Here is a 26,050-nt window from a genome sequence, read left to right on the forward strand (position 1 = left end):
GGCGGAGGATTAACCAAGTGAGAAACGGCGCCAGCCCCTAAAATCAGTTTTAAAATAGAAATATGGATGTGGTTTCTTCCCTTCTTACTCTTATTGACACATTGTCCTTAAAAGTCTTGCATAAGTGTCTTTTAAAACATTTATTTCAGAGCAGGAGAGAGAGAGACAGAAACAGAGACAGAGACACAAAGAGAGAGAGAGAGAGAGAGAGCACTCCCATTAGCCAGTACACAATGGCCAGGACTGGGCCAGATTGAGTTCAAGAGTCCAGGACTCCATCCAATTTTCCCAGGTGGGTAGAAGGGAACCCATGACTTCAGCCCTCCCTGCTGCATCCCACCGTGTGCAGGAGTTCGAGCTGGACAAGGAGTTACGCTGAGATTTAAACCCAGGTTCTCCCATATGGAGCAAAGGGGTCCCAGAGACTTCGTAACTGCTAGGACAATGACTCCCCCAGTACGTGTGGTTTGGATGCTAGCGGATGGCAGGTGGAGGCAGGGAGTCCCGGGCAGTCTCAGGATGGGGCTTGGTGCTCGGAGAACAGCCGTGTGGTTCGGAGGTTGGAACTTTCTGCCTCTTTCCAAGAGCGGGCAGGGTTGGGAGTAGGGAGGTGAGGGCTGAGGTCCCAACAATGCCAATGACCTGGTCATCATGCTGCCCGAGGAAGCCTCCATGGAGAGCCTGGAGAACCTGCTGGACACAGGAGGCGCTGACTGGGTGGTGCTCCCCGGGGAGGGCAGAAGCCCCGCGCCTCTCCCCTCTGCAGGCTCGGCTGTGGACGCCTCTTTCTCTGGAGTGATTGTCATCATAAACTGGACAGGTAAGTGCTGCCCTGTGTTCTGTGAGCCCTTCTCACACTGGACTGACCTGAGGCAGGGAGGGCACGGGGACGCTGGGTATCGAGCCGGGTGGTCAGAAGCACAGGTCACTGCAGGGCACTTCCCGGGGTGGGGGGCTTGGACTGACCTGGTTCCCCCACCTTCTTCCTGTGGTTCTGCAGGACAACTTCAGAACGTGCTAGAGTCCAGGGTTCAGAGCTGGGAGGGTGGCCTCAGCCCATGGGCTGCAGTTAGTCCAGCAATGATCAAACCCAATGTGTCCTGATGTCCCAGGGTCCACACCCAGCAGAGCCTGCATTCTGGGTCCCTCACAGTGGTACAAGTGGAGTTTGTGCCCATGAGACTGCATTGCCCTGGGCAGCTGTCCACAGCCTTGGTTGATGGGCTCACACTAGATCCTGGGCTCTGCTGTCCCGGGCGGGCCTTGTAGGTGATCAGCAGCTGCATGTACCTCACTGCACGTGAGTGTGCACCGTCTCCCCAGACACAGACAAGTTGGTGTGCAGCACAACGTGAACCTGCTCAATGTGACCCCCCCGGGCCCTGCTGCTGGCATCGGGCATGAGGGGCAGTCTAGGGGCCTCTGACGCCATCTCCAGGCAGACAGGGGAGGCGTCAGGTTGTAGGACCTTCTGTTGGTGTCCACTGGGAACACTGCTGCCTGGGGAAAGAACCCTGACCCCGCTGTCAGTGTGGTGAGGAGAGTGAGTGTGAGGATGCAGGGCAAACAGTGGATTGTTCTTGCTCAGGAATCTTAGAGCAGCCCAGGAGGGAGGCACAGGACGGACCTTTTACAGAGCAGTGCTGAGTAGGAGGAGTCTCCCAAGGCTTTCTTAGGTGCCAGGAGCAAGATGAATTCATTGTTGGTGTCTGGGGAGGCCCCCAGGCCAGCGTCATTTGATCTTGTTGGACAGAGGACTAAGATGTGGGAGCTTCCCCCCAAACAGCCCCAAGTGACTAGGAGCACAGTCTGAGAGAGCCAAGAGGTCCCTCTCAAAGCTGTCAGCACAGGCCAACACCACTGCAGAGCAGGTGTGGCTGGACAGCACTGCCCACAAGAGGGCGGCAGAGACCTGTCAGTCACAGGGGCTTCCCTGCTCAAAATGAGGCCTCTGAATTTAGTGCTCTGGACAACCTAGATGAGCAAGCCTAAACAGTGTCCTGGGGGAAGGGGGAGAGGGGCCCTGAGTTAAGGTGACTCCTGGGGCGTCTGCGTCTCATGTCAGGATGTAAGTTCCAGGCCTGGCCACTCTGCTCCGATCCAGCTTCCTGCCAAAGAGCCTGGGAGACAGTAGATGACAGCCTTGGTGAGGGCCCCTGCACCCTTGTGGGAGAGCTGGACAAGTTCCCAGCTCATGACTCTGCCTGGTCCAGCTCTGTTTGCATTTGGGGATGAGGGAGCACATGGAATCTCTCTCTGTCTGTCTCTTCTCTATCACATTGCATCTCATTAATCAGTCAATGAATTCTCCACTGGAGAATCTGTCGCTGCCTCTCCCAGCTGCTGGAAGCTGCCACATACCCTGGCTCTTTGACTTTCAGATCCAACTCTTGGCTCCTGTCAACCCCCTCCCTTTATTATTCCTATGGTTACATCCACCTGTTCTCCATTTGTGCGTTGATTTGTGCTAGTTGTTGCTCACTCTTGACAATTTTGGGTCCACTGTAAACAGCTTCTTGGTGGTTCACATGTGTCCCTATGTGTCTGGGGAGTGTCTGCCACCACAGATGAACTCTGATGGAGCGAAACCTATCGACGTCTTCCCTGTGCTTGGCTCAGGTGGGGAGCAGGGTCTCATGGAGGCAGTAGAGGCAGGGCTCCCTGGGAGCAGTTTTGCTGCAGGACACAGAACAGTGTCCATTATGATAATGAAGTCACCTGTCCAATGTGGACTTGTGGCTACCCGTGCATGCCCACAGTGGGTGTGGGGAGGCTAACAATGTGCTCCACACCTGCCTTTCTCGTGTGGGGATGAGGGAGGTCCGGGCATGTGGGGATCAGCTCACCCCTGAGGGCACCATCTTTCCTGGGGGCGGCCCTAGAAGGGCAGTGGGAAACAACAGGGCACTCAGCTCTCAATGCACTCTGGGAGGAGGGACCATCACCAGCCCTGTGGTTACCCTGGGAAGTGGGGAACCAGGAGCTCCTTATACCAACCCCACTCGTGCAGAAACATTTCAAGGTCTTGGGAACTGATGGAGCCATTCAATTTTAGAAAAGATCTCTCTCTCTCTCTCTCTCTCTCACTCTCTCTCTCTGTATCTATCTAGACTTGAAATTCAGAGTGACAGAGGGAAGGGGAGAAAAAATGAGAGATGGAAGAGCTGCTGAGATCCCCGGTGGCTGGTGGCCCTCTGGGCTCCCCAGAGCTGGAGGTCATTCTAGCTGGGCTCTCTACAGAGTCCCAAGGCTAGAGTGGCCTGCAGAGTAAGAATGGCCAGCAGGGAGGACCCAGGATGCCTGAACAGGGAGAGGCCGCACTGACCTCTGCACAGACAGATGCCAGAGACACAAAGGGAGGACCATGTTCCCAGGGACTGACTGAGAGAGATTGTCAGTGGCGAACAAATGGACGGAGCAGACAGAACAGAACACAGACTCCATGGAGCAGTGAGGAGAGAGAACAGACACAGAGCTGCCAGCCACATGCTCCCAGTGCCCATTGTAGGGAGGGGTCCACACATGCAAATCAGTAACACGATATGTCACATCAACAAATTGGTGGATAAAAGAAAAAGATTATCTCGATAGATGAGGAGGAAGCATTTGATTAGATAGAGCATTCTTTCATGGTGGACACCATAATAATTGATTGACTATAGAAGGAATACACTGCAACACACTCAAGGCAATAGTGAGCAAACACACAGCCATCATCATATTGAATGGGGAAAAGATGGAAGTATTCCCATTAAGAACTGGACCAGAAAAGGGTGCCCAGTTTCACCGTAATTATTCTATATAGTTCTAGACATATTACTCAGAGCCATTAGGCAAGGAAGAGGAATCAAAGGCATACAAAGTGGGAAGGAGGCGGTCCACCTTGTTGGGGATGGCATGCTCCTTACACACAGGCATGGAAGGACTCCACTAAGAGACTCTGGGAACTCATCAAAGAAGTTGTAAAGTTGCAGGATAGAACATAAAAATCTACAGCATTCTCACATACAGCTCTGGCTGAGAAAGAAATCTCATTAAAAATACCCATAAAAAAAAAAAAACAAACCAAGTACCTTGAGATAAATTTCACTAAGAATGGAAATGACTTCTACAATGTAAATGAAAAATTATTAATGAAAGATATACAAGAACACACCAAAATGGAAAAATCTTCCTTGTTTTTGATTTGGGAAAATTAAACTATCCAAGGGATCACATTACTCAAGGCAATTTGCATATTCAACATGATCTCAATGAAAATACCAAGGACATACATCACATATGTAAAAAGAAATCCAAAAATTAATATGGAAGCACAAAGATCCCAAATAGACAAAACAATCTTTAATAACAAAATCAAAGCTGGAGGCATCACAGTACCAGATATCAAAACCTACTGCAGGGCTGTTATAAACTAAACAAACTAGTATTGGCTCAAAAATAGACGTGTAGTCTAATTGAACAGAAGAGAATCCCCAGATAGTAATCCACTCATCTTTGACCAACTCATATTTGACAAGAGACCTAAATCCCTCCACGAAAAGACACTTTTTCAGACGACGTTGGGAATATTGGGTTTCTACCTGCAGAGGTTTGAAACAAGACTCGTATCTTACACCCTGTACAAAAGTCAACTCACAGTGGATCCATGATCTAAGCCTAAGACCTGAAACCCTGAAACTCCTGAAGGAAAAGATAGGGGAAACACTGGAGGACAAGGGTCTGGGCAAAGATGACTTGGAGAAGACCCCAGAAGCACAGGAAAGCAAAGTGAACATGGGATGACCCTGAGCTAAGAAGTTTCTGCACAGCAAAGGAAACAACCAGCAAAGTGAAGAAGAACCAACGACACGGGAGAGAATATTTAGAAACTACACATCCGATAAAGGGTTAACACCCAGAGTATATAAGGAACAGGAGAAACTCATCAAGGACAAAACAAGCTACCCAGTCAGGAAGTGGGCTCACTGCGGGAACTTTATTCAAACTTATGAGGCTTAAAGGCTGTTCTATAGAGAGCAGGGTTTGGTCTCAGGGCCCGACAGGGGCCAGAGGCACAGGTGCACCTGGCTCCAGAACACCTGTCCTGGGCCTGCCCTCCTGACCAGAGCTGTGGAGACAGCACAGGACCCACCTCCAAGGGATCTGACAGTTGAGGGGACGAGTTCCTGCTGACCCGGGAGGGTGGCATTGTGACACTGCTGGTGGAACCCCGTGATGTCAGCATTCCTGGAATCCTCCTGCGTGGGTGGTGGCAGTTAGAGGCTGCTCGTGTCTGTGAGGGACTGACTCGTGTGCTTTCCTAGACTGGAGCGGACTCGGCAGAGGAGGACGGATTTGGGACAGAGGTGAGAGGGACGGGTCTTGGGGAGGGACAGTGGCTCCCGGATGAGTGACGAGAGCCGAGCACGGGCGTTGCCTGCTATGTGCTGAGTGCGGCTACTGTGGTCCCTGTCAGTGCTCCCATGATGGAGTAGGGTGGCTGTGAGGATGCCCTTAGTGTGGGTCTGCGCCAGCCCAGGTGTCCCCAGGGTTGGCGTCCAGTCTGCACTGAGCTCCCCACGGGGCACAGGTACCTGTTGTGGGCTCATAGGAGACTTGGGGCTCTGAACTGGGAGCTGGAGGAGACCTTCTGTTCTAGGGGTGTGTCTGGGCACAGTGGAGGGTAGCCCACACCACACGGGAGAGAAGGCTCCTTCAGTCAGTCTGGGGCAGAAGTCAGGGGCACCCCCTTCTCCCTCGTGTGTCATCCATGTCCACGACCTCTGGACTGACACCTTCCTGGTTCCTGAGAGTCAGGTGCCACCTGCCTGGTGGTGGCTCAGATGGGATGGACTTGAGTCCCAGGGTGGGGTGGTAGGAAGCAGCTCCCTGTGGTGCTTCTGGGCTCTGTCCTGTTTACAGTGTGTTCTTGCAGCTCAGACATGGAGGCTCTGGAGTTGCTGGAGGCCCGGCAGCGAGCCGTGACCATCACCAAGTATGAGCAGGTACAGGCCAGGCAGCTGCCATGGGAGGAAGGGCCCTAGGGCCTCGGCCGTGTCCATGGCAACAGTGGACTGGGCTGCCAAGGGCCATGGTGGTGGTGGGGGCCGTCCCGCTCTCCCCAGCCCATGTGCCCCTGGCTTCTCACCTGGGTGCCCTTCTGGCTGCAGGGTCGCCGAGGAGGGGTGCTGGTGATGCCTTGGGAGGAGGAGGACGAGGCCACCCGCCCATTCCCGGATCACCTGGGCATCCTGCAGTGAGTCGGCACACCCCATGGCCACTCAGGGCAGCTTCTGTTCTCAGAGCGCCTGCTCTGGAGGCAGGGACCTGTCTCTACAGCCTGGGCTCTCCTCCTGTGATAGGAGCCTCAGGAGATACTGGGCGGGACAGGGCTACCCGGGAGCTGGGAGGGGAGGAGCCCTGTCACTGGCAGAGAGGGTGTGGGCACAGGACGAGAGACCGGGGCTGCAGGGGCTCAGGGCCCCCAGAGAGCAGCTTTCTTGGCAGGGCCCGTGGGGCAGCTGGGCTGAGGGCCGAGCCCCTGGCTGGGGTCCTGAGGAAGGGACCGGGCAGGGAGGGTTCTCAGCAAAGGCGCTCTGGCCTGAGTCTGAGCCTGGGAGCTGGGGACTGGGGAGGAGGTACTAGGCCTTCGTCCTGTGCCCCAGGTGTCTTGGGACAGGGAAGGGGGTGAGTTTGTGTTGCGGCCTGAGCAGCCTGAGATCCGGAGAGGCAGGTGGCAGAGGGCAAGCCCATTCCCAGGCCATCCTCCCAGGGGTGTCCATGGGCAGGACGGCTGCCTCGTGCCTTCTCTTTGATCTCTTGGTCTACATCTTGGGGCTTGGGCCTGGGTTGTCCCTTCCCTGGCCTGGCGTGGGCGGTGGAGAGGCTCGGGCCTGGCTCAGGTCCTCATGGCTGTGCCTCTGTTGACTCCCAGTGAGAAGAAGCTGCCCCGGGACAGCGCCTGGGGCACCAAGGTGAGCGCTGTCTGTGGAGACCGCTGGGGTGGGGCTGGGAGGATCCCCCAGGGCCTGGTGTCTTGGGTGGTGTTGAGGGGCAGAACCCAAAGTCACCCAGTCAGGAACTCTAGGGCTACCCCACCACATCCTCCCGCCCTAAAAGGACATGCAGCCACGGGACCCTGCCCACAGCCACGGGACACCTGGAGGGTTGGAGAGTGGGGGTGTCTGTCCTCAGAGTGTCTCCTGTGGGTGCGGCCACGGGTCACTGGTTCTGACCCACTCAGAACGTCTGGGCCCAGCACTGGGCCCCCTGTGGCTCCATGCAGTTCAGTGAGATCAGGCTGGGCGCTGCCTCCGAGGGCTGCTCTCCAAGACCCAGATCTGTGCTGACAACAAAGTCGCTGTCTTCCTGCAGAATCGGCAGAACCGAAGCCTCCAAAAATGGCTGAAAATTCTGAAGAATTGGCAGAATTATCAGAACACTCAGAAGGTGGTGTGGCGGCGGAGGAGCTGTGGGGAAATTCTCTGCCCCTTCGGAGTTCATCACCCACGTCTGTGGGGGCGCTGGGTTCTCTCCAAGTCTGCTGGCGGCCCACGGTCCCTATCTCCAAGGACACAGACCTTGGCTCAGCCTCCTGTCTCCCATTCAAGGTCCCCACTGGGAGACAACTGATGGCAGGCTTGGGCATGCCCCGGCCGAGGAAGGGAGTCCATGGCTGAGATCCATGTTCCCTAAGCCCAGACCACCTCTGTCCCTGGGGATTGACCCGAGCCCTCCCAGGACAGCAGGCACCCAGGCCCCCATCCTGCTGCAGCCTCTGCCCCCAGCCTGCCCAGGGTGCCCTGTGCCTGGCTCACCAGAGCCCCTCCTTCCTACAGCTGCGCCGCCGGATTTACAAGGGCGTCCCTGCCCAGGTGCGGGGGAAGGTGTGGGGCCTGCTCCTCGGGGTGGATGCGGTGAAGGCGGAGAACCCCGGGGCCTATCAGGTAGGGCCCTGAGCTTGGGGCCAGAGATGCCACTCCCGGGCCAGGTGGGTCCAGAGCTCAGCGCATGGTTGGCATAGCCTGGAATGGGAAGAGGCCTCCTTTGGGCACTGTGTGCTCCTGTTCCTCTCTGGATCGTCCCTCTGGCCTTGTTCAGCATTGTCCAGTTGTGACTGCCCCTTTCCCGTCACCATGTCCTGGCAGTGTCCCCATTGGGAGGTTGTATGCAGCTTGTCCTGGGCGGGCCCATGGCTTACACTGGTCCCCTGGAGAAGAGAACCTCATGCCTGCCCATCAGCAGAGGGTAGTCCTCAGGGGACCCCTCGGCAGGGCTCTGGATCTCATGGGTGACACGGGCACCGTGGTCAGCTGACACCAGGGACCTCCAAGGTCAAGGACTCAGGGACCTGAGCCTCCTGGTCCCCAAACTCTCCTTCGGCCCTTGCTGGACCCTGGGGTCTGTGGGCACTGGGGTGGTGGAGGCGGGGGCTCTGTGCTGAGGCTGGTCCCGCCCTCCTCCCGCCCTCCAGAAGCTGAAGGCACAGGGCCGGCTGCGGTCACAGTGGGTGCAGCAGATCGATGTGGCCGTGAGCAAGACCTTCAGGGGACACGTCATGTTCCGGGAGCGATTCGGAGTCAAGTGAGGCCATGGGCAGTTTGTGACTGAGGAGGGATTCTGTGGGAACCAGTGCCATGGAGAATTGGGAGTGTCCTAGGTGAGATGTGTGATGCTAGCACAAGTGTGGGGTTCCTGGAAGTTTTGGGGCCCACAGGAGGTGCTGAGGCTGCCCCGTGAAGGATCAGCCATCACAGGGCCTTGAGCAGCTGCTGGGTGCCAGGTGCTGGTTGGAGACCTGGGCAGGTGGGGCCATAACACAGGAAGCTCCAGAGGACAGGGACAGCAGCAGAGACAGCCCAGGGACAGGAGCCAGGACCCTGGAGGCCAGAGTGGCCTGGGCCAGGACCAGCCCCTGAGTTCCACCACAGGCCAATTGCTGAGGGTGACCTGGAGCTGGCTGTGGGCGTGTGGGGTGGGTGGGTAGGAAGGATCCCTAGGGTATGACCAGGGTGAGAGGTGTGCACAGCGCTGGCTGGGCTGCAGAGAAGGGGTGTGGACGCAGAGCTGAGCTCCCGGCTTCTCAGGAACCTCGCCAACCCTCCCTTCTCTCGTCCCCAGGCAACAGGCCCTGTTTCACCTGCTCTTGGCCTACTCTCTTTATGACCCTGTGAGTATCTGCAAGGTGCAATCAGGGGGCTGGGGGTGAGGGGGCTGTGTGATGTCAGCTGGGCCTGCAAGGGATGGAGCGCAGAGACTGCTGCCCTGGGGTGCCCAGTCCCGGGAGCAAGAACTGACACGGGTCAGCCAGGCCGTACGGCTCCATGGTGACTTTGGGCTCTTGCAGCAGGTGGGCTACAGCCCCGGCCTGAACCAGGTGGCCGCCCTGCTCCTCATCTTCTTAGACGAAGAAGATGCCTTCTGGGCCCTGGCGCAGCTCATGGCCAACGACAGGCATGCCATGCAGGGTAGGTGCTGGCTGGACCAGCCCCCAGCAGCCAGGCTGCGAGCTGCCACCACGGCCGGCTCAACAGCTGCCCCCACATCTGCGTGTCCACAACAACCTCCCTTTGGAGAATCTGAATGTGGGGCTGAGGGCCCCCCACACAGCCTGAGACCCTGGGTCTCCCCATCAGCCGGGCCCCACAGCCTCTCCATGGCTGCCTCTGCATCCCGCACCCCAGCCCTTGGGGTGTGTCCTGGTCCAGGTGCCTGCTGGTCCTGCTGCTTTGCACCATGGCCACCAACCAGCCCTCACTCAACACAGCTGGAGGATGCCCAGATGGTGGCCTCCCTTACGGGGTCCCTTCGACCTAATCGTTGTAGCCTAGATCCGACCAGGCCCCCAGCAGCTGCTCACCCAATATTCTGGGTGCACTTCTGTTCAGTCCAGACTGGACCCCGGGGCCACCCACCTGTAGCCTTCTTCCACCTTCATCCTGTCCCCCCACAGAGGGGGTTCTACTGTCCATGCCAGAGCCTTCACGTGCCCCACCCCCCAGCCTGCACCCACTATGCCGCCCCCTGACAGCCCCAGTGCTGCCTGCAGGCTCTGATTCCCCGAGGGGGGTCTGGGCCTCTCAGGGTTCTATAAAGCCGGGCAGCCCAAGCTGGCGCGTCTGCAGCAGCATCACGAGACCATCCTGAAGCTGGCGCTCCCCACACTCAAGAGCCACCTGGTGAGTGGTGTGGCCCCTGGCCCCTCCAAGGGGGGGCTCTGGAGCAGGGTCTGAGCTGTCCCTGGCACGGGGTGGAGCCAAGGCCTGACCAGGGGCCGTCTTGGTGGGAGGGGTCTGCAGCAGGTTTCTGCAGGGAGGACTCATTGTCCTTCTCCTGCTCACACCGAGCATCCCGGGGCACAGTCACCAGGGGCCAGCAGGTGTCGCCTGTGCCCACACACCCAGCACTGCGCTGGTTGAAGAGCCGCCCCTCCATTGGAGTATCCTCTCTGGGCAGGACTCGGACAGGCCCTGAGCCCCTCTCTCCCTTCCTGTAGGACAGCCAGGGTGTGGCCACCAGGACCTATATTCCCAAGTGGTTCAAAGGCTGCTTCACTGATGGGGTAAGATGCCCAGGGACACCTGCACCTGGGAAGCTGTGCCCACAGGGCCGGATGGAGGCCAGTGGTCATGCTGCCAGTCCTCCTCACCCCTTCTCCCCAGTGCACTGCGTCCCTGAGGGACGTGCAGCCCCCTGGCAGGTGCCCCACATCCCCACTGGGACAAGTCCAGCCCTTGAGCAGTGGCAGGACCTCAACTGGGGCAGCCTCACCGGGGTCTCACCCTGGGCAGGGGTACCTGTGCTGCCCTCTGCTCCCTGCTCAGCCTGCACGGCCGCATCCTCACACCCCTGCTGCCCCCACAGAGTCCCTTCCCAGTGACCCTCAGGTTCTGGGACATTTACATTCTGGAGGGCGAGCCCGTGCTGACGGCCATGTCCTATGTGGCTCTCAAGATCCACAAGAGTGAGTCCTTTGGGGCCATGGAGGGTGGGGTGCTGGGCTGGGGGGTGGGGGATCCTGCTCAGCCCCTGGAGCATGGACTGAGGGAGTGCAGTAGTGGCTGCCTGGGCCCCGTGCTTGAACCTGGTGTTAGTGTACCCCAGGAACCCCCTCGCAAGGCCCTGTCCCTTGGCTGGGTGGACAGGGTACCTCACATGTGAGTCTCAGCCTTACCACAGTGGGGGACTTTGCAGATCCAGTGGCTACCTGGGTGTGTGGACAGGGAGTGGAGAGTCCGTGGGTGCTGTTCCTGCCCTGGACGCCTCCGAGCCAGACAGACACCCCACTGCCCCCCACCCCATGTAGGCCGCCTCCTGCAGCTGTCCCAGGACACCCTCAGTGCGTTCCTCCAGCACCAGCTGAGCCAGGCCTGGGCCCTGGACGAGCATGTCGTGGGGAGGCAGCTCCAGGCCTCCCAGTCGAAGCTCCGCAAGCTCCGCTGCCTGCTGCCTCCTCCAGGTGGGCCCCCTTGCATGCTCCCCATCCCCCCTGGGAGTCAGGAGTGGGCGCGCCAGGTACCCAGGACCTGCCCTGGGCTTTCCTCCTCCATGTCATCTGCTCCAAGTGGCTTTCACACATCCTGGCCAATGGAACCTCAAGGTGGGTGCCCAAACCCGGGTGCCCGAATACCTGCCAGGCGTGTCCCTGTCATTGCCATAGCAGCGCCCGTGGTGTGTGTCAGGGCTCTTAGGTGACAGGTGGGTCAGGTGACAGAATGACCTCCTGGGAGTTTATTGAGACCATGTGTCTGGGATGACCGTGTCAGACACGGAGCCCAGAGCCAGCCCTGCCATGGGGTCCATCCCAGCCTCCTGGGTCCCCTCACATCTCCCCCACCCAGGTGCCCACACCTTTCCCTGGGCAGCAGCAGCAAGGCGTCCTCAGGACCAGGCCAGGGGCCAGGCAGTACCTTGAGAGCCCCAGGGCCCCAGCTCCAGCCCAGCCTGGGCATCACTGGCCTCTGCGAGTAGCCGACCGCCTCTCCTTGCCTTTCAGCACTGCCAGAGGAGCTGCCCACTGGTCCCCTTGGCCGGACGCTGGAGGCCGCGGAGCCAGGGCCGCTCCCCACACCAGGGAGGCCCGAGGTGCTGGGTGATGAGGCCGCAGTGCATTGCCCTTCTGGTTCCACCCTGCCCCAGGAGCTCCGGGGCTCAGCACCCTGCTGCCAGGCTGTGGGAGGAGTCGAGTGCTCCATCCCTGAGGCCACGTGGGAGCTGGAGACATGGAAGACACAGGAGGCCTCCCCAGAGCCTGGGGTCGCAGGCCTCCTGCAAGGGTCCCTGGAGTGTCTGGGTGCCGCCTCTGTCACTCCCACCGCCCACAACCCTGGGAAGCAGCAGAGCCTGTCAGCACCGGCGTCCCTGCCTGACCTGGTGGAGTACATGCTGGCTGCAGACCGCTGGCCCCCACAGCGCCACATCCTCCAGGCGCTCTTAGAGCCCACCAAGCCCACCACGGCCTCCCTGGGAATCCGAGGACATGCCCAGTCCTGTGGGTCCACGGAGCCTCCCTGCCCTCCCCCGACGAAGGTGCTAGAAGTTTCCATGCTGGAAGACTGGGAACATGAAGAGGACTCCCCCAACGCCTGGGCCTCCGGCCTCTCCCTGGGCTCCTCCGAGTTCTCCCGCCCTGTGGAGCGAGCAGGGGACCAGCAAGGGCTGTCGGGCTGGGGCTCCCTCCCTGACCTGGTGGTCTACATGCTGGCCGCAGACTGCTGGCCTCCGGATAGCGACATCCTGCAGGCACTCTTAGACCCCTGCAAGGCCACTCTGGTTCCCCTCTGGACCAAGGGCCTGGGGGAGCCCCGAGACACTGTCTCCACTCCAGGGAGCTTTGATGCAGAAGCCTCCTGCTGCGGGCCCTTCTCGAGCGATGAGGAGTGGGGTGACGAGGAGGGCTCCCTTGAGCCCTGGGAGCCAGACCTGTTCCTCGGGGCATCAGAGCCTCTGTGCTCAGTCCACATCTCAGGGGATGACCTCCGCATGGCACAAGGAGCTGGCTTTCCTAAGCCTAGGGAGTCCTTGCCAGCTGGAGACCCTGGAACCCCAGAGAACAAAACCAAGTAGAACTGTGAGCCCCGCCCCTTCTGCCCTGGCCCCTGTTACTCCAGCTCCACCTGTGTCCCCCAGAACTTGAGACAGGCCCGAGGACCCCTGCCCTGTGGCCCCTGCAGACCATGCACTCAGGCAGTGGTGGGTGGAGCATCCCTAGGGCCAGGCCCATGGTGGGTTCATGACCCCGAGTGCTGGCAGAGCCTGGTGGCCTCCTCCATGGTGAGGCTGTCACGCTGAGGCCATGCAGGAAAATATGGGACCACTTTACCACCCTGCAAGTCAATGGACCCTGCCTACACCGTGTCCTTCTTATTGACAAGGGTCCTTCACTGCTTGGGTCCCTGATCCTTAGCAGCCTCCCCTGGCCTCACCTGCACCTGGGTCCCAAAGTCAGGGTCCCATGTATGCTTTGTGCCCCCTACCCAGTAGCTGAGGTCAGGAGGAGTCCATCCAGTCCATGGTTGCTGTCCACTGAGCTGGGCTTGCATCTGGCACCCATCCCTCCTCTTAGAACATTCTCTGACTCCCTGGGGTCTGGGCATGCACTGAATCACCAATTTGGTGGCCTGTGGAGGCAGCAAGACTGTGTGGCCAACACATTGTGGAGATGGCAAAAGCAGAGGTGCTGGTTGCCCTCAACCTCATAGGAGTGACCCAGGGTTCCCCCTGCCCCTTATTGATGGAAATAGAATAAAAAGTTTGTTTCTGAAGGGTTTGGTCCATTCTTGTGTCCCTCAAGGCCTGTCTGCAGAGGTTCCCAATGGACTTCGTGCAAGGCAACAGATACTGCAGGCCCCAATCTCAGCCAGAGGCCTGGTTCCCGGCCATCCATTGATTCCTGAGGGTCCCCATGCCCCATGGCATTTGACATTGTGCACAGCATTGTGTGAGGTGTGAGGTCACCTCAGGCCCCTATCCTGGGCTGGCGAGGTCCAGCGTCCCTTCCCCTCCGTGGGTCCAACTCCTCCCTGCCTTTCTTCCCCCTCCTCCATGAATCCAGTCCTCCAGACCTCCTGAAACTGGGACTGGCCAGAGAGGCCTCCAGAGAACACAGACCTAGGACCAGTAGGTCAGTCACCTGAGAAAGTCAAGGAGCATCGGTGTCCCCTCATGGTGGCCCTGGACTTCGACCCTGGGGGCTAAGTGCAGACACCTGCTGCCCAGTCAGGTGGGCACTCTCCTGTTGGGGTCAGCCTCCATTCTTCGGCAGCCTCATCTGGGGCAGAGCGTGCTCTTGAGACAGGGGAACAGGGTAAGGGCACACGTTCGTGCTCTAGGAATGAGCCGGGGGACCATCCCCTGGGTGGGTTCCCTGCCTGGCCTCCAGCTGCCCACTGGCCCTTGACCTCCCAACTTCACCAGCTCCTTCTTCAACTCTCTGCCTCACAAAAGGGAGCTGAACCCAGCTCATCTGAAGGCCACAGCGCCACCCTCGTGGTTCAGGTTCACTGCTAAGCATGTGTCTGGAAGGACCAGGACCTTCCAGGATCCAGGTGTGGCAATGGCTGGACTACATGTGTGTAACTCCAACCTGGACTTGGGCTCATGTCACTGGGTGTCCTACAAAGGGCTCAGGGCCACAAGTGCTCACTTGTGCTCTCTGGAGATGAAAGCAGAAGCCAACATGGCCCTCTGTGGGTAGCGAGCTTTCTTGTCTAGTCTGGCCAATATTACCATGTAGGGTAGGCCACGATTGAGAGCAAGGGTCAGTCCAGTTCCCAATACCCATGGCCCTGTCATCGCTGTTCCCTCAGAGCACACCCTGGACTGCACCTATTTCATCTGCTCCCTGCATGGGGAATGGGGGAGCCAGATGGCTGCATCCAGGGTGGGCAGAGGGCGTGGGGAGCCTGCTCCAGGAGCAGCTGCTCTCCCAGCCCTGTGTGAGCCCTGGGATCCTGAGCAGCAGCACTGCAGTGAGGAGGGAGCAGGCGGCTCCTGGTCTTGTTGGATGCTCAGGAGGACTTGTTGGCAGCAGCGAGCACCTGAAGCCCTGCTGGTCCCCGTGCCCTGACTCCTTCTCCTCCTGGCCCTCACTGTCCATGTGGTCAGCAGACCGGATCCCCAGATGATCCCCTGCCCCTGCTGTGACTCCTGTGTGCGGCACAGCGCAGGGCCACCCCCTCCCCTGGAATGGAGGCTTCTTGCAGCCGGCCCCTGCCTGTACCCCTTCATGCCCAATCCCGGGTCCCTACACAGGGTTTCTGTCCTGGCTGGGGGATCAGGCCCTGGCCATGCTGGTGGATGCTCTGCCTCCAGGGCCCCTCCCTGGCCACTTGCTGGAAAGCTGGTGTGCATCATGGAAGCAGCAGCGATTTGTCCTCACGGGAATAGATTCTGGGTAGATCTACAGACAGGTGTGGATACGGGTGTGGACATGGATACACAACTGTGGATCTGGACGGGAATACAGACATACGTGTGTGTACAAACACAGATATACAGAGAGACAGAGATTTAGATACAGAAATGGATACAGATACACAGGTAGACAAAGGTGTATATATAGAGAGATTCAGCTTAGATAGAGACACACACACACATGTGGATACAGACACAGCCACAGCGACAGGTACAGGTACAGGTACAGAGATTTCTCTTCCTTCCTGTGATGCTTTCAGAAGACCCAGTGGTGGTCATAGACCCCAGAGAACAATTCCTTAATCAAGGAATCTCTTTCATAACAAAGAGGTGAAGCAGGAGTCTCATGTCCATGGGGTTCAATGGTTCCACTTCTCATTCATCACCTGGCATAGCTGCTCTGATGGGAGGGTTGGATGGACCTTCACAACCTCTCACTAGGGCTGGAGCCACCGCTGCACTGCCTGCATCCCATATGGGCAATAGTTCCAGTCCGGCTGCTCCACTTCCCATCTAGCTCTCTGCTGTGTCCTGGGAAAGCAGTACAAGACGGCCCAAGTCCTTAGGCCCCTGCAACTTGTGGGAGACCAAGAAGAAGCTCAGGCTCCTGGCTTCCGATCTGCACAATTCCAGGCACTGGGGCCATCTGGAGAGTGAACCAGCAGATGGAAAACTTCCCTCTTTCTTTCTCTTTCTCTCTCTGCCTCTCTGTAACTTTGCATTTCAAACAAATACATATATCGTTAAAAACAAACAAAAACAAAAACTTCCCGTTCACATCAACTGTGGGACAACAGCCTGGGGCTGGGCTGCCTTTCACAGGCTGTGAGAGAATCTTTACTCGGGGATCCATCGATGGCACTCTTTCCCCAAAGCCAGACTGCAAAGGTTTGATTGTCAATTGTGACAGAGGGACTGGCTTCTCTCACTATCTATTTTTCCTCTCTCTTTTTTTTTAATTCAGAGTTACATAGAGAGAGGAATAGGTAGAGACAGAGAGGGAGAGACAGACAGACAGACTTTCCTTCCCCTGGTTTACTCCCCAAATGGCCAGAACACACAGGACTGTTCCAGGCCAAAGCCAGGAGCCAGGAGTTCCGTCCAGGTCTCCCGTGTGGGTGGCAGGAGTGCAAGCACTTGGGCCTCTTCCACTGCTTTCCCAGGCCATCGCAGGGAGCTGGATCAGAAATGGAGCAGCCAGAACACAGATACCCATATGGGATGCCAGCATTGCAGGCGGTGGCCTTACCCACTACACCACAACACTGGCCCCTCCTCTCCCTGCCACACTCAGGGACAAAGTAAGTTCATTGATGCGCCTCCTGCTCCTTCCAGTGTGGCAGTGAGAGCTATCAGAAAACAAACATACAGCAGCACCCTCCTGAGGACCCAGGTCTTCCATGCTGAACCTTGGGGCATTTCACTTGTGCAGCTTCCTAAGCAGCCGAGCTCCTGTCTCAGGGCAAAGAAAACAGTAGACAAGAAAAACACCCGTGTCCAAAACAAAATACCTGGAAAAATGGTGACCTTGGGATGATCTCCCTCCCCACCCACTCTGTGTGTGTGTGTCTGTCTGTCTCTGCCTCTGTTTTTCAAGTACATAATTGCAGGCAAAATTTTTGTTTGGCTTAAGGACTTGAGCAAACATTTGTTCACAGAAGAAATACAATGGACAGCAAACATGCTGGTGTCCCCCTCTCCCTTCATGATGTTTTGGTTCTTTTATTTGAAAGGCAGAGACAGTGAGAGATAGGAGAGGACAGATGGAGAGAGATCTTCATCAGCTGGGTCAGTCCCCGAGTGCCCACAGAGCTGGGCGTGGCATAGAAGCCCACAACACCCACCGTGTTTCCGGCAAGGGTGGCAGGGACCCACGTATGTGAACCATCACCACTCAGGGTGCCCATCTTAGGACGCAGGATTGGAAACAAGCAGCCAGCACTTGAAAACCCAGGCACTACAACAGGGGATGTGGGCATCGGCAGCATCGGAACACTTTGTCAGTCACCAGCCCCATTCCTTTACAGAAGCACTCCACACTGATGATTTTTTTTTTTTATTTTTGATAGGCAGAGTGGACAGTGAGAGAGAGAGACAGAGAGAGAAAGGTCTTCCTTTGCCATTGGTTCACCCTCCAATGGCCGCCGCTGCAGCCGGCGCACCGCGCTGATCCGATGGCAGGAGCCAGGATCCAGGTGCTTTTCCTGGTCTCCCATGGGGTGCAGGGCCCAAGCACCTGGGCCATCCTCCACTGCACTCCCTGGCCATAGCAGAGAGCTGGCCTGGAAGAGGGGCAACCGGGACAGAATCCGGCGCCCCAACCGGGACTAGAACCCGGTGTGCCGGCGCCGCAAGGTGGAGGATTAGCCTATTGAGCCACGGCGCCGGCTTCACACTGATGATTCACACGTCTAATTCTGGAAGACAGGAGAGGAATGCCCATTGCCTATTGTGTAAATCTTCGGTGGCCCAGAGACTGGTTTATGTCCAGCACCTACCTAATACCTCCAAGGGCCCTGCCTCCCGCACGCTGCTAGTCCAGTGAACACATCAACACCAGCGTAGTCACTTACCTATTGATGGTGGCTCTCACTTCACCCCTCACTCTCTTGGATGATGGACCAACCTCCAGTCCTAGACAAAGACAATGATGTGGTCCCCCGTGAATATTTACTCACCTCACTGCTGTCACAAGTACATTTCTTCCCCTGGCCTCTGCCTCTTTCCACCAGAACAATCTCCAGCCTCCACAATCAGATGCCTCTTTGACCTGCAAATGCCTGTGGAATACCCCACTCCTGCTTCCTTCATATTCCTGAGGCTGGCTGGGTCTCACACTTCCCACTCCACGTGTTCTGTCTAGGGTGATTTCTCCACCACCTGCTTGGCCAGTAGTTCTGTCCAGAAAGCCACTCCTTGTCTTTCAGCTCTGGGCTGCTTGTGTGATGGCACCAGTCTTCAGATACCCTTCCTTCTGATCATATTTTGGCCAATGGGGCAACCCCTCCCTATTGGGGTTGCTGGGAACAGAAAAAAATAGAAATTCCTTTAAGCTTCTCCGCAGTACCAAAACCCCTCTGAGGCACTTAGAGGCCCCCTCACTCTCACATCTGCAAGATATGAGGAGCTCTCCATCTCACTGAATAACTAACGTTTTGGAGTTATTCCCTTGTAACAGAGTCAGGAATCTGATCACCCAAACCTTAGACACTACCCCTCTCAATAGGTATGAGCTTCCGACCCTCCCACCCTGCTCCATCCTGGTCACCAGCTTCACCCATTCCGAGCAAAGTTGGCCCAGAATTTCATCACCATTTGGCTGAGTTGGATCTCCTCTTCTGAAGCACCCTCTGTCTGGGGACATCAAAGACAAGTCTTTGCTATTGAACATGTAGTCCATGAGCCAGCAGCATCCACACCACTTGGGAGCTTGTTAGAAATACACTCTTATGGCCAGCACTGTGGCTCACTAGGCTAATCCTCTGCCTGTGGCGCCAGCACCCTGGATTCTTGTCCAGGTCCGGGTGCCGGATTCTGTCCTGGTCGCTCCTCTTCCAGTCCAGCTCTCTGCTGTGGCCTGGGAAGGCAGTGGAGGATGGCCCAGGTCCTTGGGCCCTGCTCTCGCATGGGAGACTGGGAGGAAGCACCTGGCTCCTGGCTTCGGATCGGTGCGGTGCACCGTCCGCAACACACTGGCCATAGCGGCCACTTAGGGGTGAACCAACAGAAAAGGAAGACCTCTCTCTGTCTTTCTGTCTCTCTCTCATGTCTAATTCTGCCTGTCAAAAAAAATGTACGCTTAGCCCTTATTCCACACCTAGTGAGCCAACACCTGTATTTAGCAAGATCCTCATGAATAGGTCTGCACTTGGAGCATCACTGTCTGAGCACTCATCAGTGAGCATGCAGCCAGTCTACCTCCCTCAGTCTTCTGTGCCCACCTGCCCGCCTCACCCCCAGGGCTGCCACGTCATACCCTAGTGTTTCTTCCTCAGCAAGGGAGGGGAACTGTTGTCTGCCCAGTGCCATTTGGATAGTTTTAACATCATTTGTGGGACAACACAATTATCCACTTACAAGCTAGCCTGCTAGAGATTTATCGAAATTCTAGTTCTTCCTGTGGTTGCTTGGCAGAGCCAGACGTAATGATTTCCTCAGATTATAGACCCACCGGGTGGTCGTTCCCCACCCCTGTCCTCCAGCAACTCATTCCTCAGGGGAGAGCCCCTAGGAGAGAAGGATCAGCCTCAGTCAGGCTGGTGGGGAATTTATGTTCCCCCGAGACAGTAATGAACTCAGAACTGTGATAGCCGAAAAGAACAGAGACTCCTTCATAATTCCACCACTCAGAGAACACCACCTGGATGTTTTAGTACATAATTCTGTTCTGTATGTACAAGGCTCTGATGGTGTATATGTTATTTTATTACATACTATAACCATGCCTTCCTTTCAGTAAATATTCCTGCACAAATGGATGTGACAACAATAACAGGTTTAAAATCAACATGAAGGTGTGGAATAATTTTATAGTCAACTCCTCACCTCCACCACTCTGCCCTATGTTATCAAGAACTGCTGAATGGAACAAGTGAGCTTTCCCAGGTCCACAACAGCTTGGTACACAGCAGGGTAAGATCAGAGAACTTGCTGAAAGGAGGGCTTAACCTTGCCTCTACCACTAATGGTTTCATCAGTGAACTTGGAACCTAACCATAGAGAAAGGATCCTTTTCAAATGTGAGAACTTATTTTAGCAGTATGCTGCCAAAACTATTTATTTGTAATGTTTTTTGCCTGAAATTTTTAAAATTATAAAATCCCTGCAATCCTAAAACAACCCTTAAATGTAACACAGGGCACAAATTTCGTCATACCAATCTGGAGCTAGAGAAGCAGAAACAAGGGTTGAACTAGTAATCAAATATCTGCAAATTAACATGTAAAGCAGTGTGCTTTATTTTTATTTTTCATCTAAGTATTCCAGGTGAGAAATTGAATTAAGGAATTATACTCATAATCTGTATAACAATTCTGCAATGTGTATCAACTTGTCTTGAAATATTCTTAGGTTCTAATCAAGTAACTTCTCTTCTGAAAACCAATAAGCAATGTTAAGAAAATTACTAGACATGTGGTTAAGGATTTATGTACACAAAGTGAGAGTAATGTTATTTGTAGCATCAGACTATGAGCAGACTCTGAGCAATCAGTCTAAATATCCACGAGGGTAGGACTGGTAAAAATTAATGTACCCATTCCAGGGAATAATGGATGTTTTTAAAGGTTTATTTATTTGAAAGGCAGAGATTCAGAGAGATAAAGACAGATGAGATAGAGATAGTCGCAGAGATAGATGAGAGAAAAAGAGAGAGAGCAAGGGAGAGAGAGAGAAGAGAGAAAGAGAGAGAAACTTCTAGCTGCTGGTTCACTTCCCAAATGGCCACAATAACCACAATAGCCAGGGCTTGGTCAGCCTAAAGCCAGGAGCCTGGAACTCCATCTGGATCTCCCATGTAGGTGGCAGGGCCCAGCACTTTGGAAATCATGCACTGCTCTCCCTGGCACAGTGGCAGGAAGCTAGATCCAAAACAGAGAAGCTGGGACAGGAACCGGCAAACTGATAGATGATGCTAGCACCACAAGCAATGGTTTAGTTCACTGAGCTACCATGACTGCCCCTAATGGTTGTTCTTGATGGATTTTTAATAAATATCCTTTTCTTTTTTTATTTTGAACAAGCAGAGTTAGACAGTGAGAGAGAGAGAGAGAGAGAGAGAGAGAAAAGGTCTTCCTTCGGTTGGTTCACCCCCCAAATGGCCACCACGGCTGGCGCACTGGGCCGATCTGAAGCCAGGAGCCAGGTGCTTCCTGTTGGTCTCCCATGAGGATGCAGGGCCCAAGCCACTTGGCCATCTTCCACTGACTTCCCGGGCCACAGCAGAGAGCTGGAGTGGAAGAGGAGCAACCGGGACAGAATCCGGTGCCCCAACAGGGATTAGAACCCGGAGTATTGGAGCCGCAGGTGGAGGATTAGCATAGTGAGCTGCGCCATATTCTTCTCTAAACAAACATGTAATATAAAATTTATTTTTAAATATATGTGAGGTATGAACATTTATTAGCTGGAAATACAGACAAAAAAGTAGATTGTGGATGCCTCAGTGGAAATTATGAATGTGAACATTATGAACGACATGCAGCTTCTTCTTTATATTTCCTGTATTTTCAAAGCTTTCTGCAATTGTAATGTAGTAATTTGCTTTGAGGAAAGTTCTTTTTGTTAAAAAGAGTGAGGCAATGACAAAATCTGGTGGAAGCCTGCGTTCTGGAAACCACAGAGCAACCCCAGCCACAGACACTGGCTCCTCCCCATCCTGGCACCACCCTCAGGGCCCCTCCTCTGGGCCTTCCTGGTCCTGGAGAAACTCTGGGTCCCAGGATTGGCCCCCACTCCTCCCCTCCTCCTGTTAACTTTAGCAAACTAGGTTTCAGCCAGCTGTGATGGGTCAACTTGACTAGATTAAGGAATCCCTAAGAACTGGCAATGCCTTCTCTCTGCATTGTCTGGGAGGACATTTCCAAACGAAATTGGCATGGGAGTAGGTGGACTAAGAGGTAGAAGACTGACTGACAACGTGTGCAGGAGGCGATCACCCAGCTGGGACAGGCGATGTTCTTTCTCTCCTGGAGCAGGGACACTCTTCTCCTGTCCTTGGGCCTCAAGACCCCGGGTTCTCTGCCATTTGAATTCCACAGCAGCAGCCCCCAGGGTTTCAATGTTTCAGTCTCAGACTTGGAGCTGTGAATTGGTTTCCTTGGCTGTGAGGCCTCCATGCTGGGACTGAGCCATGCCATGGTGATCCCAGGGTCTCCACCTTGCAGTCTTACCCTGGGAATTCTCAACCTCCATAATCCTGGTGTCAATGCTCCTCTTAGTGTCTGGTGCTGCGGCTCATCAGTTAATGCACTGCCGGCAACATCTGCATCCCATGTGAGCTCTGGTTTGTGTCCCAGCAGATCCACTTCTGATCCAGTTCCCTACTAATGCTCTGGGGAAGCAGTGGAAGATGGCCCACGTGCTTGGACCTCAAGCATCCATGTGGGAGACCTCGATCTAGAACTGTTATTTTTGTGAAGTGTAAGGTATCAGTTTCAGACCATCATGCCAGCGTGCAGTCCCCTTCTAGGTGTCCAGCACCCACCCTGCCTGCCTCTGTTCTGCATGCAAATGAGACAAAGGGGAGGGAGCTGCTGGCTCTTGCCAAATTCCCTGCTGACCAACAGTCCCTGAGCTGCCTTCACGCCCAGGACAGAGCCAATCTCTTGCCCTAATATGGGTATTCTGGCCTTGGCCATGGGAGACTGAAGCATCTTACCGAAGAAGTCATTTCTTAGATAAAAAAAAGTAAAGCCCATGGAACTCACCTCATTTGTTTGCTCATTTTTCTGGAAAGTTAGGGATGAGGAGGAACAGAGAGGGTGTGAGGTGTAGTGCAAACAGCACAGCATCTAGATCTGCACAGCTCTGGGTCTGTGGCTGCCCAGCTGGGTGCCCTGGGGAAGGGGCTTCATCTCCTTGAGCTCATGGGTCTGTGGAACATCAGAGATTGTGTCAGTGATCAAAGGTCCCATGTAGCCATGACTTGTGCTGGATTCACCGTGGAGGTGGCACGATGCTTCCAGCAGGGCTGTCCCAAGTGCCCTTTTGGCCAATGAGCTATGGAGCAGACCATGCCAGCGTTCTGTCCCCAGAACTTGGAGTTTTCTGGACATCCAGTCCCGCCCTTTTGTAGATCCTTCCTCAGCTGGTGCCAGAAGTACTTGTATTTTTAAAAATGGCTATCCTTTGTGTCTTGAAGTTTTTGCAGGAATTGGAGGGTGACTCTGGGCCACAACCTTGTAAGTCCAAGGAGCCACACTCGCCAGGAGGGAAGTAGAACTGATGTCGCCACCATAGAAGCCACCACCCCTCACATCCTTGATGCAAAATCACGTCCAAGTGCCACCCTCACCCCTGCGTCTCTGCTTCAGCCATGTCCTCTCTGTGTCATCGACTGTCCCAGTGTCATTGCCAAATCCTACGTCTGCTTTGCATTTTATTTCAAAGTTGTTCTCCTCTTGGAGGAAATAGGTGTGCAGAACAGTGAAGGCTGTCTCTCGTGCCGAGCACCTGGTGACGGCGCAGTGAGTGCTGTCTGTGGCAGCCGTAAGATGCTGCGGGCTTTGTGAGGTGAGCGGTTTCCCTATGACCTGTGCTAAACAGAGATTCTGGTCAGAGTGGCTCACCTGTCACCCACATACCTCGTTTTACAACATTTGTATCTCCTATCAGACAAGAGACTGGGGAGGATTCTGTCCCTGAGATCAGAATGCATTTTTATTTCATAAAATCCACTGAAAGTGAGGGCAGGTTTAGCTATCTGCTTTCACTGTGGTATTCCGCCCCCGTCCCTTCTCTAGGGCTGAATTTCAAGGGCACTGGGGGTCCTGGACTGACTCCTCAGGGAAGGACACCACTCACTCTGAGGCCCTGAGACCTCAGCACTGCCACCCGTTGGGGAAGAGGCACGCATCCTGGAATTCTTCTTTTATTTTGTTTTTAAATTTATGTTTCTGAGAGAGAGTGTTCCTATCCACTGTTTCATTCCCCAAATGCCTACTGGGGGCCAAAGCAGGAGGTATTGTTAAATATCAATGCAGTTAACACCCTTGTATGTTTAAAGGCTGAAAGGGAGTGGGTGATGGCCCGACGGCCAGCTGTGAGAAGTCCACATCAGCAGCTATCAGGAAGTTTAGAGCAGAACACAGACGAGGCTTCTGCTGAACACCGGAGATCCCGGCACTGGAGACAGGCAAGTTCATGGCAGCCCAGTTCTCTGGGCACAATCCTGAAGTTCTTCTGTTGGAGCCCCTGGGTTTCTGCACGGCCACCCGAAGCCCATCATTGGCCCTAAGCCTTGGTAGCCCAGCATCCTGAGTGTGTGTGTGTGTGTTTGCGTTCGGTGGTGGCCCCTGCCAGATTGGACAAGGAAAGACATCCCAATCAATGCAAGTCTACAATCTCTCTCTTCTCTGCCCTGCAGAAGAGGGCACCTCAGCATCCATGGAGGAAGCGGGTTAAGATAGAACGCGGTCCGTGTCCACCAGGTGGCAGCACCACGCTCCTGCTGCCAAGCAGAGGCTGAAGGAAGCAGGGAGCACTGGGGTTTCTGCTCTCTGGACACTGCTCAGGGCCCGTGGACACTCCTGAGCCAGGGTTGGAAAGAAGTTCCTGTCTGGAAGGAAAGGTCACAGTTGTGTCTTATCTTGGTGAGTCATCCATCCAATCCCTAGCCCCACCAAGTACAAGGAAGGAACTAGCAAACACAAAGAGGGAGACTGCATCCCCAAGGATGAAGTGTGAAATAATAAGAAATGTACAAGGCCAGTGCTGTGCTGTAGAGGGCTAAGCTTCTCCAGCCACACTGACATCCCATATGGCTCAGGTTCGGTCCCAGCTGCTCCTCTTCTGACCCAGCTCTCTGCTATGGCCTGGGAAAGCACTAGAAGATGGCCCACGTGCATGGGTCCCAGCACCTGTGTAGGAGACCTAGAATAAGCTCCTGGTACCTGACTTCAGATCTGTCCATCTCCAACCATTGTGGCCATCTGGGGGAGTGAACCAGTAGGTGGAAGACCTCTCTCTCTTTCTCTCCCTCTCCCTCTCTCTCTCTCTCTCTCTCTCTCCCCCCTACTCTTTCCTCCCCACTCTAATTCTACCTCTCAGATAAAGAAGTAAAATCTGTTTTTTTAATTTGACAGGCAGAGTTAGACAGTGAGAGAGAGACAGAGAGAAAGGTCTTCCTTCAGTTGATTCACACCCAAAATGGCTGCCACAGCTGACGCACAACACCGATCCGAAGCCAGGAGCCAGGTGCTTCCTCCTCATCTCTCATGCGGTGCAGAGCCCAACCACTTTGGCCATCCTCCACTGCCTTCCGGGGCCACAGCAGAGAGCTGGACTGGAGGAGGAGAAACCGGGACTAGAACTCATCGCCCATATGTGATGCCAGCTCCGCAGGCAGAAGATTAACCAAGTGAGCAACGGCGCCAGCCCCTAAAATCAGTTTTAAAAAAGAAATGTGTATGTGGTTTCTTCCCTTCTTACTCTTATTGACACATTGTCCTTAAAAGTCTTGCATAAGTGTCTTTTAAAACATTTATTTCAGAGCAGGAGAGAGAGAGAGAGAGAGAGAGAGAGAGAGAGAGAGAGCGCTCCCATTTGCCAGTACACAATGGCCAGGACTGGGCCAGATTGAGTTCAAGAGTCCAGGACTCCATCCAATTTTCCCAGGTGGGTACAAGGGAACCCGTGACTTCAGCCCTCCCTGCCGCATATCACCATGTGCAGGAGTTTGAGCTGGACAAGGAGTTACGCTGAGATTTAAACCCAGGTTCTCACATATGGAGCAAAGGGGTCCCAGAGACAGCGTAACTGCTAGGACAATGACTCCCCCAGTACGTATGGTTTGGATGCTAGGGGATGGCAGGTGGAGGCAGGGAGTCCCGGGCAGTCTCAGGATGGGGCTTTGTGCTCGGGGAACAGCCGTGTGGTTCGGAGGTTGGAACTTTCTGCCTCTTTCCAAGAGCGGGCAGGGTTGGGAGTAGGGAGG

General features: G+C 55.2%; 1 protein-coding gene across 3 annotated transcripts; it reads left to right on the forward strand.

The window, feature by feature from the left end:
- Positions 1–7,372: 7,372 nt before the first annotated feature.
- On the forward strand, positions 7,373–13,696 carry LOC138846532 (uncharacterized). 3 transcript variants are annotated; one of them, XM_089320147.1, is made up of 8 exons: positions 7,373–7,928; positions 8,456–8,641; positions 9,103–9,449; positions 10,066–10,160; positions 10,478–10,543; positions 10,846–10,945; positions 11,288–11,440; positions 11,978–13,696. In XM_089320147.1, the coding sequence occupies exons 3-8, from the start codon at positions 9,203–9,205 to the stop codon at positions 13,045–13,047; spliced, it is 1,731 nt and encodes a 576-aa protein (XP_089176273.1). In that variant the 5' UTR covers positions 7,373–7,928; positions 8,456–8,641; positions 9,103–9,202; the 3' UTR covers positions 13,048–13,696. The 3 variants fall into 3 exon arrangements, with proteins under 3 accessions (XP_089176273.1, XP_089176274.1, XP_089176275.1); XM_089320148.1 differs by having other exon boundaries at positions 8,456–8,565; XM_089320149.1 differs by having other exon boundaries at positions 7,373–7,856.
- The last annotated feature ends 12,354 nt before the right edge of the window (positions 13,697–26,050 follow it).

This window comes from Oryctolagus cuniculus, chromosome 18 (assembly GCF_051225735.1).
Source record: "Oryctolagus cuniculus isolate XC-2025 breed Fujian yellow rabbit chromosome 18, ASM5122573v1, whole genome shotgun sequence".
Classification (NCBI taxonomy): Eukaryota; Metazoa; Chordata; class Mammalia; order Lagomorpha; family Leporidae; genus Oryctolagus; species Oryctolagus cuniculus.